A 21,108-nucleotide genomic window follows, 5' to 3' on the forward strand; every position below is an offset into this window, starting at 1 on the left:
TGTCTACGTTTCCATCACGACGTCATACGGATGGTACGTCATTAAAAAAACATACTCTGAGCCGTTAGCGCATGGAAACAAACGACTCCAGAAGCCGTGACATAACCTTCACCACATGGCTTTGGGTTTTGCTTTAGTTCTTATCAAAGTCAAAAAGAGCCATTTTTTTTTCTCCAAAAACCAGAACCCACAGCTGAGGGGGGCGGGAGCACAACACCACGACAACAAGGCTACTGGGAGCACTGGGGGGGGGGGAGACCACCAGGAACGAGTCTCTGAGCGCGGCCGATGATGATGAGCGCTCTCGGAGTTCAAAGGTCAAAGGAGTTGACCTCTAGGTATTGCACGTTGTCCGAAGGAGAGGTTGAGAGGTGAAAGGTCGAGAGGCGGCGAGGCTGGATTGGACGACGACGACGGGGGGCCGACATGACGACTGGGCTAAGCCCCCTCCTCCTCGAGGAGCCAGGTGGAAGACCCCCCCCCTCCTCCTCGAGGAGCCAGGTTGAAGCCCCGTCCTCGAGGAGCCAGGTCGAAGGTCGAAGCCCCCTCCTCGAGGAGGCCAGGTCGCTCTCTCTCCACATTTGGCATATCACTCTCGAAAGGCCGCAAGCATGTGTCCGTACAGGTAATGAGATTGCACTGGGGGAGGGAGAGAGAGAGAGAGAGAGAGAGAGAGAGAGAGAGAGAGAGAGAGAGAGAGAGAGAGAGAGAGAGAGAGAGAGAGAGAGAGAGAGTGTGAGAGAGTGAGAGAGTGAGAGAGAGAGAGAGAGAGAGAGAGAGACACACAGACAGACAGACAGACAGGAATACGAGCTGTCAGAGAGAGAGAGGGGATTTTAACACCTGCTTGCTTTACCTTCATGCATGGTCGGATTATCAAATCAAATCAAATCAAACTTGATTTGTATAGCACATTTACAACAGCCAAAGCTCACCAAAGTGCTGAACATGGTTAAAAACAAAGCAATTCAAAGCGTAAAGAAACATCAACCAATAATACACATTGACACAGAACAACAAAAAAACTATGCAGAGTTAAGACGGATCAGGAGAGCTAAATACAACTAAAAGCAAGAGAGAACAGATGAGTTTTAAGTAATGATTTAAAAGCCCCAATCGACTGGGCAGATTGGGGCTTCACCAAAGGTTACCAAACTTTTCAGGCTGTGATTTTGAATTGGGGACCCCCCCCCCCACCCTGACAAAGACTTGGAAGTGTAGGAGTTGAGGCGTTACAGGTTGTTTTGTTTGACTCGGTTCCACAGATAAATATTGTGGAAAATATCCGAACTACGAGCTCACAACGCTTGTGTTGCACATTAAGCTAATCATCTGGGGACCCTCCCTACACTGCTGTAGGTTTTATAGACCAGGGGTCTTCAACGTTTTCAGGCCAAGGACCCCCTAGCTGAGAGAGCGATGAAGCAGGGACCCCTCTATATTGTATAAAATTGTGTTTCAGATTAAACTTTTTTTGCTTACTTGGTCTGCTCTTTTCCCTCCTCTACACATAAACCTCTTTGGTCTACAAGCTCTACAAGATCTACAAGCTCACAACGTCTCGCGCTGCGAGGCGTTGTGAGCTTGTAGATCGGCTATTTTTGGCTTAAGTTCCCCTCAGAAAAAGGGATGTTAGGGTTCAAGTGGTTAAGGTAGAAAAAAAAAAACATATCACACAAAGATTTGGCGGACCCCCTGTAGTAACTCTGAGGACCCCCTAGGGGTCCCGGACCCCCTGTTGAAGACCCCTGTTAAGGACTGTAAGTCCTGTCTGATAAATTGAGTACATGATGCTTTCTTGATCCACAAAATGCCTTCCAACAAGAATACTGTGTTTGCCCAGGGTGCTCAGTTCGGGGCCAATAATTGGCCCCGGGGGACCCCACGAGTGTTAATCCATCTGCGCCTTCATGCGTAAAACAAGCACATTTGACTCTACAGCATCGCTAAGCTGGTGTGAAGCCCCTCCGGAACTTTAAAAGGACCTCTTCACCCATTTTCAACATTATAGACAAGTCTTCTAAGCTTGACATCAATGTTTCTGTGTATATCTCTAAATCAGGGGTCTTCAACGTTTTCAGGCCAAGGACCCCCTAGCTGAGAGAGAGATGAAGCAGGGACCCCCTACTCTATATTGTATAAAATTGTGTTTCAGATTAAACCTTTTTTGTTTACTTGGTCTGCTCTTTTTTCCCTCTACACCTATAGCCTCTTTGCCAAAAACAGCAGATCTACAAGCTCACAACGCCTCGCGCTGCGAGGCGTTGTGAGCTTGTAGATCTGCTGTTTTTGGCTAAAGTTCTCCTCAGAAAAGGGATGTTAGGGTTCAAGTAGTTAAGGTAAAAAAATAAATCATGTCACACAAAGATTTGGCGGACCCCCTGTAGTAACTCTGAGGACCCCCTAGGGGTCCCGGACCCCCTGTTGAAGACCCCTGCTCTAAATGTCTTGATGAATTGAATACGCAGGACCACAATGGAAACCCTTTTGGCACCATTTAACCGCTGTACTTTTTGCAAACTGTTAATAAAGTATTCATATCATTGCTCCATGTCTACTTGCTCTGTGTCTCAGACAAGGGCTGTGGACAGTTCAGAAACCTGCCTACCAGTGACATGATTGGTAGGCTGATTTCAAACCTTTAAAAAAATAAAAAAATAATAATGCAAGAACAATGGCTTACAATGGTAAGCATGCTAACTTTCCAGGGAGAGAAAGGATGTTTCTATTAGCTTGGGAATCCCCATTGATGATGTCATTGGTTGGCAGGTTTCTGAACTGCCAACCAAGGGGACGAAGAGTGAGTAGACAGAAATGGTGCCGTCTTACAGTGAGCATTAATTAGTGAGGACCAAGTATACGAAGATACAGTTGGAAATGGGTGAAGTGTTCCTTTAACTAACTCACAGAAGTGTGCCAGTAGCCTGCCAGTCCTTACGGCGTGCTTTCAAATGCCACCACGATCCTGTCAGAGGCCACGCCCCTGGAATCCAAATTCCGCCCACGCCCGTTTCCATTGGCTCGTCGTCCTGCGAGTGACAGAATGTCACTCGCATGACGGGATGTTTGCTATGAGAACATACACACTAGCTAAATTGCCTTTTAAAAACCCTTCTGTTTGCTGCTGCCTTTCACACAGTTATTATTTCCCCCCTTTCTCTCTCGATTTTCCAATGAAAAGATGAGGCATCACCAAAAGTTTAGTCTGAAGTAATTGCGCCACCTTTTAGTCTCGTTTATTTGCAGACGCTAAATTGTAGGATAATAATAAGTAGGTCTATATGCCACCCAACCAGGACCGGATTAGCACTATGTGGTGCCCCAGGGCGACCTCAAGTTGAAGTGCCCCCCCCCCTGCTCCCTGGGGTGGAGATATGGCTTGAGGCTGGGGGAGGTCGGCCGTGCGCAAAGCGCGTGGGCGCCGAAATCGTGCACTCGCGCGTTTCTTTTCGGTTTTTGGTTACTTTATTTCGGTTTTAGGGTTAGGGTTAGGGTTATGTTATTTCATTCTTACTTAAAACATTTTTTAAAACAAAAGGGTAATCTGGCCCTGCACCCAACTTAATAATATAATGTAATATGGAGTAGCCTATATAAATGTTAGAGCCTCATCCTATCCTATATACTTATATATATATATATACTACTATAATTGAAATGACCTCCAAAGTACGTCCGGGTTTGGTCAGCACACAAGCACTCCATTTGCCTCCAAACTTGCCAAAGACTATTGATCAGTGCTCTGGCTAATACCTAGGCTTCTTTCCCCACCTTCAATGTACTTACATATTGTGCAGTTAAAATAAAACTACATTGCACATTTTAGCCACAGCACCTTTGTTTTTGGCCGCTAGGACCCCACCTAACTGCGCATCTCCATATATGGCCATATCAGTTGGATCACCGGTGCAACGTCGCTGATCGGGCCTAGATGTGAGGGCCGCGAAGCAGCCCAAACCTCTAGTCTTTCTAATTAATTGACATGCTAAGGTGCCTCATCCTCGTCTTGAGGCGTTAGTGACTCACCTCTATGCATTCACATGCCATTTCATGTACTTCAATAACAATAGCTGCACCTTAGCATGTTAATCAATTAGAAAGATAACCCAAGACGATGATGAGGCGACTCACCCCTGGCATATAGACATACTTATTAGGCCAGGGGTCTTCAACCTTTTCAGGCCAGGGACCCCCAAACTGATGGGGAGATGGAGCAGGGACCCCCTACCTCGTAGGGTAGGGGGGGCTACCACATATATTGTATATTTATGTATACAATTGTGTTTTATATTGCCTGCTCCTATACGCACCTGCCCCAGTAGGTGTGCAAAATTAAAATTCTCTACAAAATATGTATAAACATACCATATTATTGTGCATTGTGCCTCCATTTATCTGTTTGCTATGGATTCATGTTATGTTTAAAGACAATTTGACATTTTGGGGGAAAAAAATATTTTTTATTTTTATTTTTTTCAAACAAAAATATTGTTTAATCAAACAACAATTTCGCGGACCCCCTGCAGTACCTCCACGGACCCCCTAGGGATCGCGGACCCCCTGTTGAAGACCTCTGTATTAGGCTATTATCCTACAATCTATGGATCTGCAAATAAACGAGACAACGCATTTACTACAGACTAAACTTTTGGTGATGCCTCATCCATTCATTGGGAAATCAACCAGAAGAGAAAGGGGGGAAATAATCACTGCGTGAAAGGCAGCGGCAAACAAAAGGGTGTTTTAAAAGGCGATTTAAATGAACTAAAAGTGGCAGCCGACCTGCAGTGTATAATAAACAAAATAAACAATTACGTCGCTTCAGCGCCTTGATATAACTAGTGTGTATGTTCTCATAGCAAACATCCCCGTCAAACATTCTGTCACTCGCGGGACGACGAGCCAATGGAAACGGGCGTGGGCGGTGTTTGGATTCCAGGGGCGCGGCCTGTGACAGGATTGTGGTGGCATTTGAAAGCAGGCGTCCTTATATTATCATAGCTACAGATCAGCTATACTGTTAGCTTACCTGTTAGCATTAGTGCTCCTGTTAGTAAGCGGAGAAGAGTTAGCATGAATAGGTCCGTACGGCCGAGGGGTCAAGTCTGGGCGGTGCTGGAGGAGGAGCTAGAGAGTGGGGTGGGGGGCGTGGCACACAGAGGGCGTGGCAGAGCGGGACAGAGAGGACACAGCATGCAGTTAGTCAGGCCAAGCTGTGAAAATGCTACGCACACACGCACGCACGCACGCACGCACGCATGCACACACAGACACGCACACACACACACACACACACACACACACACACACACACACACACACACACACACACACACACACACACACACACACACACGTTTGTATTACTAAACAGTACTTGTGAGGACGTCGATTTTATGAATGCCATTCTTATTTTTTGGGGCATTTTGAACTGTAAGCCTAGAGCCGAAAAATGACAGATCTACAAGCTCGCTGAGCTTGTAGATCTGCTATTTTTGGGTGGACGACAGTGGCACCGCAACTACAGTAAGTATAAATCATGTTTAACTCTAATTCCAACCCCTAAACCTAACCTCTACTTGTCTTATCCTAACCCTAACCTGAATCTAATTCCACCATAAAATAAAATAAATTCTCGTGAGGATCAGGAAAATGGTTCCTCTCAATGGGCCCTATTTTCGCCAGTGCCATCCTTTATCCCTAAACTTCTTTGCCATTTATTACTATTTTTAAAAACATTTTCAAATCGTTCTAATAGCCAATCTATAAGCTCACAATGTGTCGATGTAGATCGGCTAGTTGAACTATTTGAAAATGTTTTTAAAAATAGTGAAAGATGGCAAAGAACTTTAGGGATAACGCGGGTAAGGCACCGGTGAAAATAGGGCCCAATGTCTATTTTTCATATGTGGGCACAAGTGTATTAATACACACACACACACACACACACACACAGACAGACAGACAGACAGACAGACAGACAGACAGACAGACAGACAGACAGACAGACAGACAGACAGACAGACAGACAGACAGACAGACAGACAGACAGACAGACAGACAGACAGACAGACAGACAGACAGACAGACAGACAGACAGACAGACAGACAGACACACACACACACACACACACACACACACACGTAGGCCTGTAGATGTGAATGGATATCCTACAAAGCCGTGCGTCAAGTCAAAGAGGAGGTCAGGTGACCCGACCGGCCGTTGACCCACCTTCAGGTTGGATCTGCTGCTTCTTGCCCATCAGAGACATGGAGGGCGGCATGGACATGGAGGGCAGGCCGTGGCGGAAGCCCGTGGGCAGCGTCTCCATGGAGCCCGCCATCATGCCCAGGCCCGTGCCCCCTTCCCGCGCGCGGAACCGCTTGCGCCATGACGGAGACCGCCGGAACGTTTTGTCGTCGTCGCTCTATTATAGCGGAGGCAAAAAGATTAGAGAGAGGAGGGAGAGAAGGTGAGGTGACCATGATCTGCCTGTTTTTAACCACTTTTACATGAACCCATTAAGACCTGGATCGCATCTGTGTCACTTTTTGATTTGAGCTAAAAAAGCATTATTTTACACTTTGGCTATTTTTGAAAGATAGGGAAAATGTGTGCAAATCTTTGAATATGTATTTTTTAAAGCGAATCTTTTTTACTCAAATCTTTGCTTCTGGGGGGTCCCTGGAACAACATATTTTGAGATGGGAGGTCCGCGGCCAAATACATATAATTTTGGGTTCCTTGACATGAAAAAGTTTGAGAACCACTGACATAGCAACATACGTTTTTTTTTAAAGCTCATCGTAACCTCAGGCCTAAGTTAATGGGTTAAACATCTTTTTTTTTTAAAGTAGCAGATTGACAAGCTCACAACACGTTGAGAGCTTGTCAATCTGCAATTTTCCGCAAAGGTTTTCTGACAATAAGGATGCAGGGGTTTAAACCATTCAAATCCGGAAACGCATCTGTTTCTTTTTGGATTTCTTTGGCTAAAAATAGCAGATCTACAAGCTCAAGCTATTTTTGAAAAACGATTGTGTGCAAATCTTTGGATATATAAATTTACGATCTACAAGCTCGTAGTGCGACACTCGGTGCTACGCTATGAGCTTGTAGATCTGCTATTTTTGAAAAGCCCAAAGTATAAAACAATGGTTATAGCTAAAAATCTAAAATGACACAGTATATGCATTCCCGGATTGAATGGCTTAATTAACAATGAATCTCATGAAGATATCTCACTTCCTCCAGCCTGCGGTCCGTCCCCAAGGCCAGCACGTTGTTGAACTCTCTCTCCAGGACCTGCCGTGCCTGCAAAAAACAACACAAAATATAGAGATTTTTTTGCTTTTACACCTTTTTCTCCCCAATTTAGTCGTTAAGCCAATTAATTTCTCCCCCTCACACATTGCTGTGTGTTGTCACTGCAGCTGTATCCAGAAGCAAAGATTTGAGTTAAAGACGGGGTGCCGTGATTTTCAGTGATTCCCCCCCCCCCCTAAAACATAATCATCAGGTATTATGGTTATACTAGGAGGAAGATTTTTTTCAAAAAAGTGTACAGAAAGTGTTAAAATTATGTTTTTATGTGGGCACGCCTCCAGTTCATTAAGTATACCTGGTTCTCACATTAGCACCTCCTCCACCACCTTAGCACCACCCACCTGTCCTAGTCCCTCCTCCTCCTCATGCCCACACCTGTTGTGTTATGATAATGAGGGGGAGGGTATATTTTTACTATGTCACTAATGGGCCGTTTTTCTATTGGCACGTTTGACCCTCAAGGTTTCAGCCTCCAGGAAGAAACTCAAAATAGTCAGAGAAGACACCATAAAAACACCACCAGGGGGGTTAATGAAGTTCTATCAACCTCATAGACACATGAAAAACAGAAAAAGTGCAAAACCATGGCACCACCTCTTTAAAGGAAAATTCCGGACAAATTAAGTGTTATCTTTGATGTCTCGTTACTCACCTAACGACTTGAAAAGTGGCGTTCTTTTTTTCCATATATTCCCCTGTCGTCATTTTTTAAACCCCCTCCGTTGTCATAATGGGAGCGCGTGGGTAAGGGAAATTCGTCTATTATAACCGACGCAAAGTTGTTTTTTTCTCTACTAGTATTCATAGTAGAGTCTCATGATAGTCAAACATGCGTTGAAACTATCTGCGAGGCTGCCGTCAATGGCGAACGATTTAACACTGGATGCTTGTTTCTTCCAGAACCTGGCAACTCGTGTTGCCAAATTCTGGAAAGCTTGACAAAAGTATAAAATAATGGTTGTAGCTCAAATCTAATATGACACAGTAAGCGTTTGCCGAATTGAATTTGTTAAAGAGACACGATGTGCCCACGTGGTGCCCACGCCGTGCCCACCTGTGTGTTCTGCATGGGGATCTGCAGGATGAGCGCCAGGCTGCTGTAGTCGAAGGTCTCGTCCAGGGAGACCAGCGCCCCGTGCACGCCGCTCTCCAGCAGGTTGCCGCTGTACTCCCTCAGACCGATGGACTGGACCCAGTGGATCACCTGCTCGTTGGTCCACACCAGCACGTCTGCAACGGGATCATCATTATAGGTTTGATCAGTGGTGGAAAAAGTACTCAAATGTTTTACTTGAGTAAAAGTATCAATACAACAATGCAGAAATACTCTGTTACAAGTAAAAGTCCGGAATTACAAATTTACTTGAGTAAAAGTACAAAAGTATTGGCATCAAAAATATACTTAAAGTACCCAAAAGTAAAAGTACTCAGATGTTTGAAAATAGCCGATCTACAAGCTCACAACGCATCGCGATGCGACGCGTTGTGATCTTGTAGATCCAGTAAAGTAAAAAATACCTCAAAATCATACTTGAGTACAGTACTTGAGTACATGTACTTGGTTACTTTCCACCACTGGGTTTGATTGATTGATTGATTGAACACTTTATTAACAGTTTGCAAAAGGTACAGAGGTACAGTTATACAATAAAGCAACACACCACCATCAAGCCGGTAGGCCTTCACTAAGTGTGAAGCATTATGTGCCTCTATAAGGCTTTATTGAGCTGTGTTTTTAACTACACTAGTTGGTCCACATCTTATTGGGTTAATGTGATAATAATGATACGTGCTAATGTTGTCACTTTGTATAATTCTAGTCAAATATAAAGGGGTTTTAATATCATGTATACAGTTATACCTGAGCGGTGACATCTCCACCATGTATTTACATCTTTCAATTGTATTGATGTCATGGACTGAGTGTGAGTGTGTTGTCTGTTAACAGCTGATGAAGAGCCTGTAGCTCCAAACATCACACAATGTTTTGGGTGCAATAAAAAGCACTTTATCATTGGAGTGATCGCCGCTCAATTTGGGGTTTGGGATGTGCATGTCTGTCTTCTTTTTCACAGACAGACAGACAGACAGACAGACAGACTGACAGACAGACAGACAGACAGACAGACAGACAGACAGACAGACAGACAGAGACACCGAAAGAGAGACAGACAGAGATGGAGAGAGAGATACAGAGATACAGAGAGAGACAGAGAGACATACAGAGTAAGAGAGACAGAGAGAGAGAGAGAGAGAGAGAGAGAGTTCATATTGTGGTAGTCAAATCACTGGCACACTCCCTTTGTTCATTCAGAGCACAGCTGTCAGCTTGCTTTCTAAGTTGGAACAGGCGGCGACTGTGTCGTGTGTGTGTGTGTGTGTGTGTGTGTGTGTGTGTGTGTGTGTGTGTGTGTGTGTGTGTGTGTGTGTGTGTGTGTGTGTGTGTGTGTGTGTGTGTGCGTGTGCGTGCATGTGTGCGTGCCAAAAGGAGGAGGATTCTGATTTGACACAACAGCTGAGTCAAGTTCATGTGCAGAACTCAAGGTCAAAAGGTTGAAAGGGTTGGCCAAATGTGTGTGTGTGTGTGTGTGTGTGTGTGTGTGTGTGTGTGTGTGTGTGTGTGTGTGTGTGTGTGTGTGTGTGTGTGTGTGTGTGTGTGTGTGTGTGTGTGTGTGTGTGTGTGTGTGTGTGTGTGTGTGTGTGTGTGTGTGTGTGGTACTGTGGATCATAAAGTTTGTACAATAAGAGTCCAGCTGTCAGTATAACTGACCATTTAACACCACAAGGGGGCACTGTGGCTTGGTCTGTGTATGTGTGTGGTCTGGTTACCATTCGTTTTCAATGGAAGTGACATGAAGATGCACAAACAGGTCTGTCAATCATGATCATGACATTTTACTTTAAATCAGGGGTCTTCAACAGGGGGTCCGGGACACCCAGGGGGTCCTCAGAGTTAGTACAGGGGGTCCGCCAAATCTTTGTGTGATAGGATTTTTTATTTTACCTTAACCACTTGAACCCTAGTATCCCTTTTCTGAGGAGAACTTTGGCCAAAAATAGCAGATCTACAAGCTCACAACGCCTCCCGCTGCGAGGCTTATGAGCTTGTAGATCGTCTATTTTTGGCAAAGAGGCTATAGGTGTAGAGGGAAAAAAGAGCAGACCACATAAACAAAAATGTTTTAATCTGAAACACAATTTTATACGATATAGAGGGGGTCCCTGCTTCATCTCTCTCTCAGCTAGGGGGTCCTTGGCCTGAAAACGTTGAAGACCCCTGCTTTAAATTGTCACACAAATAATTGAGATTAAAGGTTCTATGACATTCATTTTCATTTCATTTTTATGTTTTTTGGGGGTTTTATGACCTCAATTACATCCCAAAAATCTGAACTTTGAACATTCAGTGGATTTTCTGTGGTCTGGGGTTTTCTGAATAATTAGGCTGAAAAGTAATCTGAGTTTGGCCAGTCACAGGCCATTAATCCCGCCCACTCTCCTCCTCGCCCCTCCCCTCCCCTATCCTTTCCTTTGGGGGGGGGGGGGGCAGAGGCGATGATTGACAACAGCGACACCCGCAGGCAAAGATTTCTTTTTTCATTGCAGTTGAAAAGGCTTTAGAAATGTGAGAGAAAAACACCTGCCATGGATCAATGGAGTGGATTTTTTTTGTTAAAACTTTTTATACACGTTTGAAGGACCATGACAAAGACTTTTAATGTGTGGTAAAATTGAATGTCATGAAACCTTTAACGATTGAATTGTGTTTTTGGCGTTGAACATTGGACCATCTTGAAATGAAAATGACATTTCTGTTTGGCTTTCAGTTCAGGCTTCGTAAACAAAACGTTCACGGGGCAGAAATGACAAATAGGGGAGAACGGGGTAAGATGAACCACTTTTTACTTATGTTGACCTCTAGGCAAGGACAAATGAGATGGAAGTCAAATCTAAACATCTACTAAAACTTCAAGATGTCTTCTATCAATTGAAATAATGAGTGTGCATCTATGACAAAGGGCTGTAAAAATATGGGTTCTCAGAAAAAAGTGGTCACGTGGTTCAACTTGCCCCAGGTAAGGGGTAAGTTGATCCTAGTCAAGGGGTAAATTTACCCATATGATATTTTACATTTTCAAGTTTAAACTTGAACAAATAATGTATTCACGTATCAAACATAATTTAATACCACATTTCCCTTTTGCAAATAGCCTTATTTATTTTCTTAATGGTATTTAAACAATATAAAACCAATTAAATAAAGTGTGTTATTCAGAACCTTTTAATATATGCAATTGTATAATAATGTATTCACGTATCAAACATAATTTAATACCACATTTCCCTTTTGCAAATAGCCTTATTTATTTTCTTAATGGTATTTAAACAATATAAAACCAATTAAATAAAGTGTGTTATTCAGAACCTTTTAATATATGCAATTGTTAATACAATATTGAAAACTTCTCTTAAATGAGTGTATTCATCCAAATGAAAGGTCATACAGCATAATTTGAGAAGCAACGACATAATAAAAAATATGAATAGTGATTAATATTAGGATAATTGGCTCAATTTACCCCAAGGCATTTGGTTCATCTTACCCCATGGCCACCATTTTGACCTAACCTGGCTAGCTTAATGCTTCAGGCTTATCTTTAGCTAAATGATTCACATGGTTTTATACATTGGAATATCACCAACATGCATGATATATAAGTTTAGACCTGGGTACATTTGCTTTAAAATAAAAATCATTATACCAGGAAAGTAAAAAAATAACTTTGACCAGCAAAAAACACTTTTTTGTGTGGAAATATGCCTATCACTTTGCCCATGTGTCTCTCAACTTCACAGCCAGGTGGAAATGATGGGTGTGTCCTGATTTTAAGGTCAGATGACAACTCATGTGTATAGTTTTAAAGATACAGGGGGTGGTTCAACTTACCCAGAGGTTCATCTTACCCCGTTCTCCCCCTAACTTTAATATACAAATACAATGACTGACATATTTAATAACTTTATACTTTCACAAAACATTGTGAGGCGTTGTAGAGTGTGTGTGTGTGTTTATAAAGTGTACCTTTCATATCGTGTTGACTCTCTTCCCTCCGTCTTTCCAGGTCTTTCCTGTCATAATTGAGTCTCTTCAAGCTCATGATCCCATACTGTAAACTGGCCCTGCAACGCGCACACGCACGTGAACGCACGCACGCACGCACGTACGCACGCACGCACGCACGCACGCACGCACGCACGCAAGCCCACACACACACACACACACACACACACACACACACACACACACACACACACACACACACACACTTTAAGTGGTTATTTGTGGTTATAAGTGTAGACCAGTGGTTCTCAAAGCCCAGGGGTCCTTTGGGGAGTTAACTAATAGTAGTTAACAAAGCATCACAATCATTTTAACCACTTATTTTAGCTATTAAAAAAATAGCAGATCTACAAGCTCACAGCGCCTCACTTTGCGCCACGCTGCCAGCTTGTACATCTGCTATAATTGAAATTGTGTGAATCCTTCTGAATTCTGGCGCAAAACCTTTTCAGATGGGGGTCCGTGGACAAATACATATCAATTTGGGGGTCCTTGGTCACTTGAAAATGTGTCACGATCACGGGCCCTGTTGTGTCCCTGATGTGACTGTTCAGCCACTGAGTGTGCCTCTGCCCCTCCCTTACCCTGCTCCTATTTCCCCTCAGCCAATCTCCTACTCTCCCTTCTTACCTGAGGCCTAGATTCTGATTGGCCTGAGTGCTGTCACCTGTGAGGACCAGCTGAGCCTGGTTGGGTGACGAGCTCCTCGGACTATAAAGACTGTGTTTTTCTGTGTGTCCAGTGCTGGGTCATAAGTTGTAGTGGCAGGTTTTGTATGGCAGTTATAGTCAGAGTTTTATGTTCTAGTGTTATGGTTGTATTCTGTGTGTTGTGTTTTGTAGTTACTAGTCGTATCTAAGTAAAGTCTGTCAACTGCATAGCTAATTGTCTTCTGGGTTTGGTTTGAGTTCCTGTATTTGGATCCTACACCTCCTGTTCCTGACAAAATGTTTGAGAACCACTGTCTGGTGATATGCTGTATTCACAGTCACACTGGCAGTTTACAAAGCTAGTCTACCATTCATTTTCAATGGAAGCCAGCAACATGAAGATACAAAGATACACCCAACATTTGTAGCTTCTACAAAATGTACAACAACAGCTACAAATAAGTTGAGCTGGCTTCAACTGCAGATACAAAGCGACAGATATGCTGTGTAGCTTTGTATCTTTGTATCTTTTGTAGCTGCCAGTGAGAACGCAGCATTAGATGGTCTAAGTCATACATGGGCAACTGGTGGCCCGGGGGCCACATGCGGCCCCCACCTTCACTTAATGGAGCCCGCAGGTTAATATCAGAATACTGATATGTTATTGATTTCAGCTGTTACAATGCCAAACATGCACACATGACCCGCTTTAATTACTTCAGTCTATATTAGTAACTTAATGACTACTATTACAATTCTATTGTCTTTTATGTTCAATGTATTTGTATTTAAGTTCATACAAACACATTTGAAACTAGAAAAAGTGCTCCTCGGAGCACAGGTCAGGTAGGCTATTGTGGCCTCCTGGTGGCGCTATAATAGGCCAACGTGAAAAGCCATTTCTTCTTAGGCCTTGCACGACAATCGGACACTGACTGCATTCATGATTTGAGGCATTTCGTTAAAACATTTGTTTCGCTAAATTAGACCTGCTGGTGGCGCTATAACAGGCCAATGTTAAAAGGGTGGCATTTGTTCCTCAACATAGTGTGAATGTGCGTGCAAAGTTTAACCGCAATCGGACGGTGCGTTCATGATTTGCGGAATTTTGTTCAAAACAAGCCAATAATGCTAACTTTAGATGTCAATCTTAGCCAATCAGTATGGAATATGAAAAATCAAACACATCCGTCGTGATCACATGACTATAGAGATCATGTGTACCGATTTGCGTGAAATTTGGATAAAATTGGAAGGAGTAGTATAAAATAATGTGTTTTACATAAGTTGGCCTAATGGTGGCGCTATAAAAGGCAGATGTGAAAAATGCAGGGCAAAGGTTTTTCCTTGACCTCTAGGGAATGTGCATACAAAGTTTTACACAGATCGGTGCAGTTATAGGTAAAAACACGAATCGGCGCCACCATGAGGCTGATTTAAAAAAAAATCAAATGGTAGTTCTTCCTCGGCCTAATGGGAATGTGCGTGCAAAATTTCACGGAAATTGCATGTTGTGTTCATGATTTGAGGCATTTTGTTCAAAACGGAGCACTCCTGCAAACTTTGGAAGACATTTTTAGCCAATCAGGATGACATATGAGATATGTGAAAGACCCGTTTCGTTTAATGACTATAGAGATACTGTGTACCGATTTGCGTGATGTTTGGACAAAATCTGTAGGAGTACTCTCAAAAAATATGTTTAGCAAAAAGCGGCCTCCTGGTGGCGCTATAACAGGCCCATGTGAAAAATGTGGGGCAGAGGTTCTGAATTGGCATCCAGGGAGTGTGTGTGCACAGTGGCGCTGTGATCAAGCCAACGGTGGCAGAGATTAGCTGGTCACAGACGGACGGACGGACGGACGGACACACGGACGGACACACGGACGGACGGACGGGGTGGAAAACATACTCTCTCGCCATGCCTTTCGGCCTGGCGGAGACAATTAAAAAAAAAATAACTTTTCAGGATTCCAATTAAAAAATAGCTCAAATGTATTCAGGATTCCAATTCAAAAGTAGCAAAAATAGCCAATCTACAAGCTCAACTGCGACGCGTTTTGAGCTTGTAGATCGGCTATTTTTGCTACTTTTGTGTGACACGGAATGGAAAAAAAGTCTAAATATGGAGATAAGCGGTGTCTGCCCGACAGTATATGCAATGTGGCCCTCTGGAGTGAGTGTGAAAATATAGTGGCCCTCTCCATCATCACAGTTGCATCACCCCTGGTCTAAGTGGTTAAAAGAGGAACGGAGGAGACCAGCGTCCATGGTGGCATGCTGACCTGTGGAAGCTGTCCACCATCTTCAGGTGGCTCCTCAGGTCCTTCTTGGTCAGGTGGTCCAGCATGCGGGCGTCCACCAGACACTCCATGAAGTAGGAGCGGTACTGAGGCAGACCCAGGCTGGGTAGCCACTCGTTGCCGATCCACTCGTGGTTCATGTCTCCATAGGCCAGAGTCTACAGAGAGAGAGAGCGTTTAAGTCTGTACAGGGCCCTATCTTGCCTTACCCCTTATTAGGGGTGGGACGATATATCGATATATCGATATATCGATATATCGCGATACTTTCTCCCGCGATAAATAATCGATATCCTCCCGAAAAATATCGATATTAAAAAAAAAAAAAATTAAAAAAAAGTTTTTTTTTTTTTTTTTTTTAATGTTTGTGATACGTTGTTTTTCCTACTCTGTATTTGTGTAATGATGATTTTGAACTGTTTGGTGCTATTTTATGTGTTTATGAATTGAATACAAGGACTATCGTGATATATCGTTGGTGAATTTTCATGCAATATATCGTGATATCGCAATATATCGATATTTTCAGATATCGTGATATATCGTTGGTGAAATTTCATGCAATATATCGTGATATCGCAATATATCGGCATTTTCAGATATCGTGATATATATTGTTATCGTGGGCCTAATATCGTGATACATATCGTATCGTGAGGTACCCATATCGTCCCACCCCTACCCCTTATGCCTGAACATTTGGGGTTTTTTTTTTTACTATTTTGAAAAACATAAAAAAATAGCTCAATTTAGCCGAACTACAAGCTGACAAAGTGTCGATGTAGTTCGTCTATTTGAAGACGATGTGTGTGTGTGTGTGTGTGTGTGTGTGTGTGGGGGGGTGTGTGTGTGTGTGTGTGTGTGTGTGCGCGCGTGCGTGCGTGTGTGTGTGTCTGTCTGTGTGTGGGTGTGTTACTTGTTTAACTACCCACGTGGGGACCAAAAACATTTGATTTGATTTGATTTATTTATTCGCACAATAAAAAAACTGAACAAAGGTAAAATTATTAAAACAATGCAGAAATAAGTGCAGGTGAGAACAGGAAACCCATAAAGGGCTTATAAAGGTTCTCACCTAAAAATAATAAACAAGTAGTTAAACATAATAATCAAGTTAAACATAATAATCAAACATAAGACACGACAAACACAAATACCTTGAGTGCAGTTGAATGTGTGGGTGCGAGTGTCTGTGTATTGAGTGTGCACGTGTGTGCACATGTCTGGACATGTGTGTCAGTGTGTGTGTGTGTGTGTGTGTGTATGCAGAAAGCTATGTTAAATGGTTAAATGGTGATGGACCAAAAACATCCCCACAGGGATAGTAAAAACCAGTCAACCTTGATACTTTTGTGGACTTTTTTCCCCGTCCCCATGAGATAGAAGGTCATTCTCATGGCTACGAAAGATGTGTTTTTTTTGGTAAGGTTACAATTCCTAAAAGCTTCAGATGTCAGGGTTAGGTCAGGTATTTAGGGTTCAAAATGCATTGGCACTTTTTTATGATTTTTTTTCCAGGACAAACGTGTGTGTGTGTGTGTGTGTGTGTGTGTGTGTGTGTGTGTGTGTGTGTGTGTGTGTGTGTGTGTGTGTGTGTGCGTGTGCGTGTGTGTGCGTGTGCGTGTCCGTGTGTGTGTGTGTGTGTGTGGCCAGTTGACCGCACGCCCACACCATGGGCTGTTCTACATCATGTGTGATGATGATGTAAGAGCAAAATGGCTGCCGTGCAAATCGTTCAATGTTAGCAGAGCAGTGTTCTCACCAGCATTCTCACCTGAGCCCAGCTGCCTTCCTCATTATCCTGACAGTCCAGCCAGCATTAGAGACAATACATACACAGTGTTAGAGACACCAGCATTAGAGACAATACACAGTGTTAGAGACACCAGCATTAGAGACAATACATACACAGTGTTAGAGACACCAGCATTAGAGACAATACATACACAGTGTTAGAGAGACCAGCATTAGAGACAATACACAGTGTTAGAGACACCATCATTAGAGACAATACACAGTGTTAGAGAGACATCCCTGCCTCTAGAGGGCGCTATAACCCCTGGGTCACGGATCATTTTCCCCATAGAAATTCCCCATAGAGAAATCTTAGATTGCGTCAAATAAGAACTGTTTTCCAAAAATAAACAAATCACCCCGGCAATTTTGTCAGGTATGTGGGTTAAATTTGATAACGTCTAAGTTTGGGAGAATTTTTTGATGCTTCATATCCATATGAGCAAATTTGATTTGTTCATTTTTTGAACACAGTTCTTATATGAAACAATATCAGATTTCTCTATGGAGAATGTCTATTGGGAAAATAAATTGTGACCCAGGGGGATAGCGCCCTCTAACGGCAGTGATGTCAGACTTCGGTGCTCTATACACAGCGTTAGAGACCAGCAGGATAGAGACAATACACCACGCTATTGAGACCTGCATTAAAGACAATACATAGGGGGTAGAGAGAAAGTAGCCTGGTAAACCCTCCCTCCGGAAATCTCATTTCCATTTGATTTCAGGAGTGAGTCTGGCCTGATCGCCCATTCTGCAATATTGGCTGTGGGCTGGAGTTGGGCGGGAGTAATACCGTTGACTGACAACCCCTTCAGCCAATGATCGTTTTTCTCCTCCAATTGCAGTGCATTTTGACCACCTCCGCGACTAATGTGACGCAACGGGACTTTTGAGATGGCCATGCCCAAAATAGGTTGCCTTATTCGGATACATGCGTGTCACTGCCCGCCCCTGCCGGTTCTCTGAATTTTTATTTTTAAATAAGCTCTGTCATGATTAATTTACCACATATATGAAGTTAAACAACTAAATTCTATCCAAACGATATCTTATAAGTAAATTCCGTGCCTCAAAAAATTAGTTTGAGAGCGTTTTATAACCGAAAGTAAGAAGTGAAGGCACTCGCACAAACAACAATGGCTGCCGTTCGTCTTTTGTAGGCTGCACTCAGGCTGCACTCGGCTTCATTCGGGCTCACTCGAACTCGCCACCTGATTGGCCAACTGTCGCTGTCAATCACAGAACGATGAGCGACGACGCTGATAGGCTCGTCCATTTGGTGTACGGGCTAGAAACGCCCAGACAAGCCTTCAGGCCAGACTCACTCCTGAAATCAAATGGAAATGAGATTTCCGGTGGGAGGGTTTACCAGGCTAGAGAGAAAGAGCCAGACCATGTGCTACATACATACATACATACAGTACACATCACAATAGCAATGCTACACTGACTGTATGTTAACATCAACACATTGGCGTCATTTATTGCCGCTCTGTCATTTTCACTCCCTAATGCGTCACTAAATGACTTCTATAGCATTGGTTCTCAAAGTGGGGTGCGGGGACCCCCAGGGGTCCTTGAGGGAGTTCCAGGGGGTCCCCAGCTAAATGATGGATAGTTAGGAACCAAATGGACCTTTACGGGTCTGTAACTCTGAGAGTGTACAAATGGAACCAAATGGACCCTAACGGGTTCATTTGCACACTCTCAGAGTTACTTTAACATTGATTTTACAATATAAATTGGGGTCCCAGCGATAGAAATGCCATGCATTAGGCCCGTAGCCTAATGCATGTCAGACTGTGGGTCCTTGAAATTAAAATGGTTCAGAATCACTGCTAGAGCCCTAAAAATCTTCTCTTACGGGGGTCTCTGGCATATCTTTTCAAATGGGGGTCCGCGGGCTAATAAGTGTCATTTTGGGGGTCCTTGACATGAAACATTTTGAGAACCCCTGGTCTATAGGACTATAAACACTTCAGCCCAGCTGCCTCGTGGCTTACCTGGTAGGCTACTGTAGCAGCGCTTAGCTAGTAACTGCAACCTCCTGTGATCGAATCCCACCGGAAGGATGATTTTATTTTCTCTCTCAACCTTTTTTTCTCTCTCTCGCCGCAACAGTTTTTGTGACGTTAGGGTTAGGGTTAGGTTTAGGCATATTTTTGTGACGTTAGGATTAGGTTTAGGGTTAGGGTTAGGCATAGTTTTGTAAAACGTGTGACGTCACCATATCAAAACTTGACGTTTCAGGGCTATTGACAGAGCGGCAAAATATGACGCCGTTGGGAGTGAGAACGTGTTGGTTGAAGTACAGCGTGCTTCAGCCTGTTGAAGGTAGACGGGCTCGTCGAGTCGTCTGTGATTTTTTTTTGTTTAATGGTTGAAAATAGATTTGGGAGATAGGTTTACAATTAGGAAAAGATTCAGGTTGGGGTTAGGTTCATATAGGATTAGACATTTAGAGGTTAAAGGTTTAGGGGTTGGAATTAGAGTAAAACATGATGACAAAATAGCTGATCTATAAGCTTGTAAATCTGCGGTTCTTATGGTTAAAAATGGCAAAATGTATAAAAGAAAATGACATTCATAAAATCGCTGTCCTAAAATATTGATGTCCTTACAAGCATAGTACACACACGTGCGTGCGTACATGCATGCGGTTGTGTGTGTGTGTGTGTGTGTGTGTGTGTGTGTGTGTGTGTGTGTGTGTGTGTGTGTGTGTGTGTGTGTGTGTGTGTGTGTGTGTGTGTGTGTGTGTGTGTGAGTGGTGGGGGAGGGGAGCGTTGCCCAGATGGCACTGACTGACCGCTTTAGTGTTGGAGGCCAGGTTCTCCATCTCTTCATGAGTCACCCACACATTTCCGGAGGACTGCTCAGAGAGAGAGGGAGAGCACACACACACACACACACACACACACACACACACACACACACACACGCACACACACACACGCGCACACACACGCACACACACACACACACACACACACACACACAACATAAGGTGCTCGTGAGAATGCATTCATGTGTACTATATGATTCTGGTGGGTGATTAATACTGATGGGGATTCCCTTCCAGAAAGTCTACTGCTGTGTCCAGCATGTATTTTGGCCGCTTTTCATCTGAAAAGGTGCGTGCACACGCGTGTGTGTGTGTACAAGAGGCGACCATTGTTTTCATCCAGTTTGTGTTTGTTTGAAGCTTTTACCTAACCCATTAAGACCAGAGGCCGCTTGTAAATCCTAACAGTCTTTCGGAAAAAAATATAAAAAAATCATTTTCACGATTTTTCAAAAATAGCAGATCTACAAGCTCATAGCACGGCACTCGGTGCCGTGCTATGAGCTTGTAGATCTGCTATTTTTGAATAGCCAAAGAAATCTAAAATGACACAGATGCGTTCCAGGTCTTACGACAGCAGAGAATAACATGAAACTTTAACATTTACGTCATGAATTTAATTGAGTTCAAGTTAAACTTCATTGTCATTAGTATTATTATTATTATAATAGGATAAAATGACTGCTTTGCTTTGTGTCTATTTGCTTTAATACACACAGAGGGCACACTGTTCCCCCAAACAACAAGAAGACACCTACAAAGTCAAGGTCAAAAGTGAAAATGCGTTTACTTTCTAACAAATAACAAAATGTTGTTTCTATTTCTGAACTACAATCTTGTCCACTGAAGATCAAGTACATCAGGGCCTAATTGTGGGATGTCTAGGTCATGCAGTTCAACTTAAAATTTCCACTATAACTCAACGTGGTACAAAAAGTAAATAATAAGAGCTGTGTCCGTTTTAAAGGTTACAGTGCCCCGGAGGTGTAAATACAGCATTTTTGACCTTCTGCAGCGGTAGCTAGCGTGGTTAGCTAGCTGTAGCTGTAGCTGTATTTTACCATCGC

At 43.3% G+C, this 21,108-nt stretch overlaps 1 protein-coding gene across 1 annotated transcript in view; it reads right to left on the reverse strand.

Moving 5' to 3' along the window:
• Window positions 1–5,068: 5,068 nt before the first annotated feature.
• Window positions 5,069–21,108, reverse strand: part of ppfia4 (PTPRF interacting protein alpha 4) — a gene marked incomplete at its 3' end in the record, with an annotated part of 44,109 nt that continues 28,069 nt past the window's right edge. The window contains 8 exon segments of the mRNA XM_080423698.1: window positions 5,069–5,127; window positions 6,233–6,428; window positions 7,247–7,315; window positions 8,382–8,557; window positions 12,411–12,508; window positions 15,385–15,560; window positions 17,177–17,203; window positions 20,006–20,068. Of these exon segments, the coding sequence (XP_080279824.1) occupies window positions 5,069–5,127; window positions 6,233–6,428; window positions 7,247–7,315; window positions 8,382–8,557; window positions 12,411–12,508; window positions 15,385–15,560; window positions 17,177–17,203; window positions 20,006–20,068 (864 nt within the window).

The sequence above is a fragment of the Gymnoscopelus braueri genome, assembly GCF_963280865.1.
Source record: "Gymnoscopelus braueri genome assembly, chromosome: 3".
NCBI lineage: Eukaryota > Metazoa > Chordata > Actinopteri > Myctophiformes > Myctophidae > Gymnoscopelus > Gymnoscopelus braueri.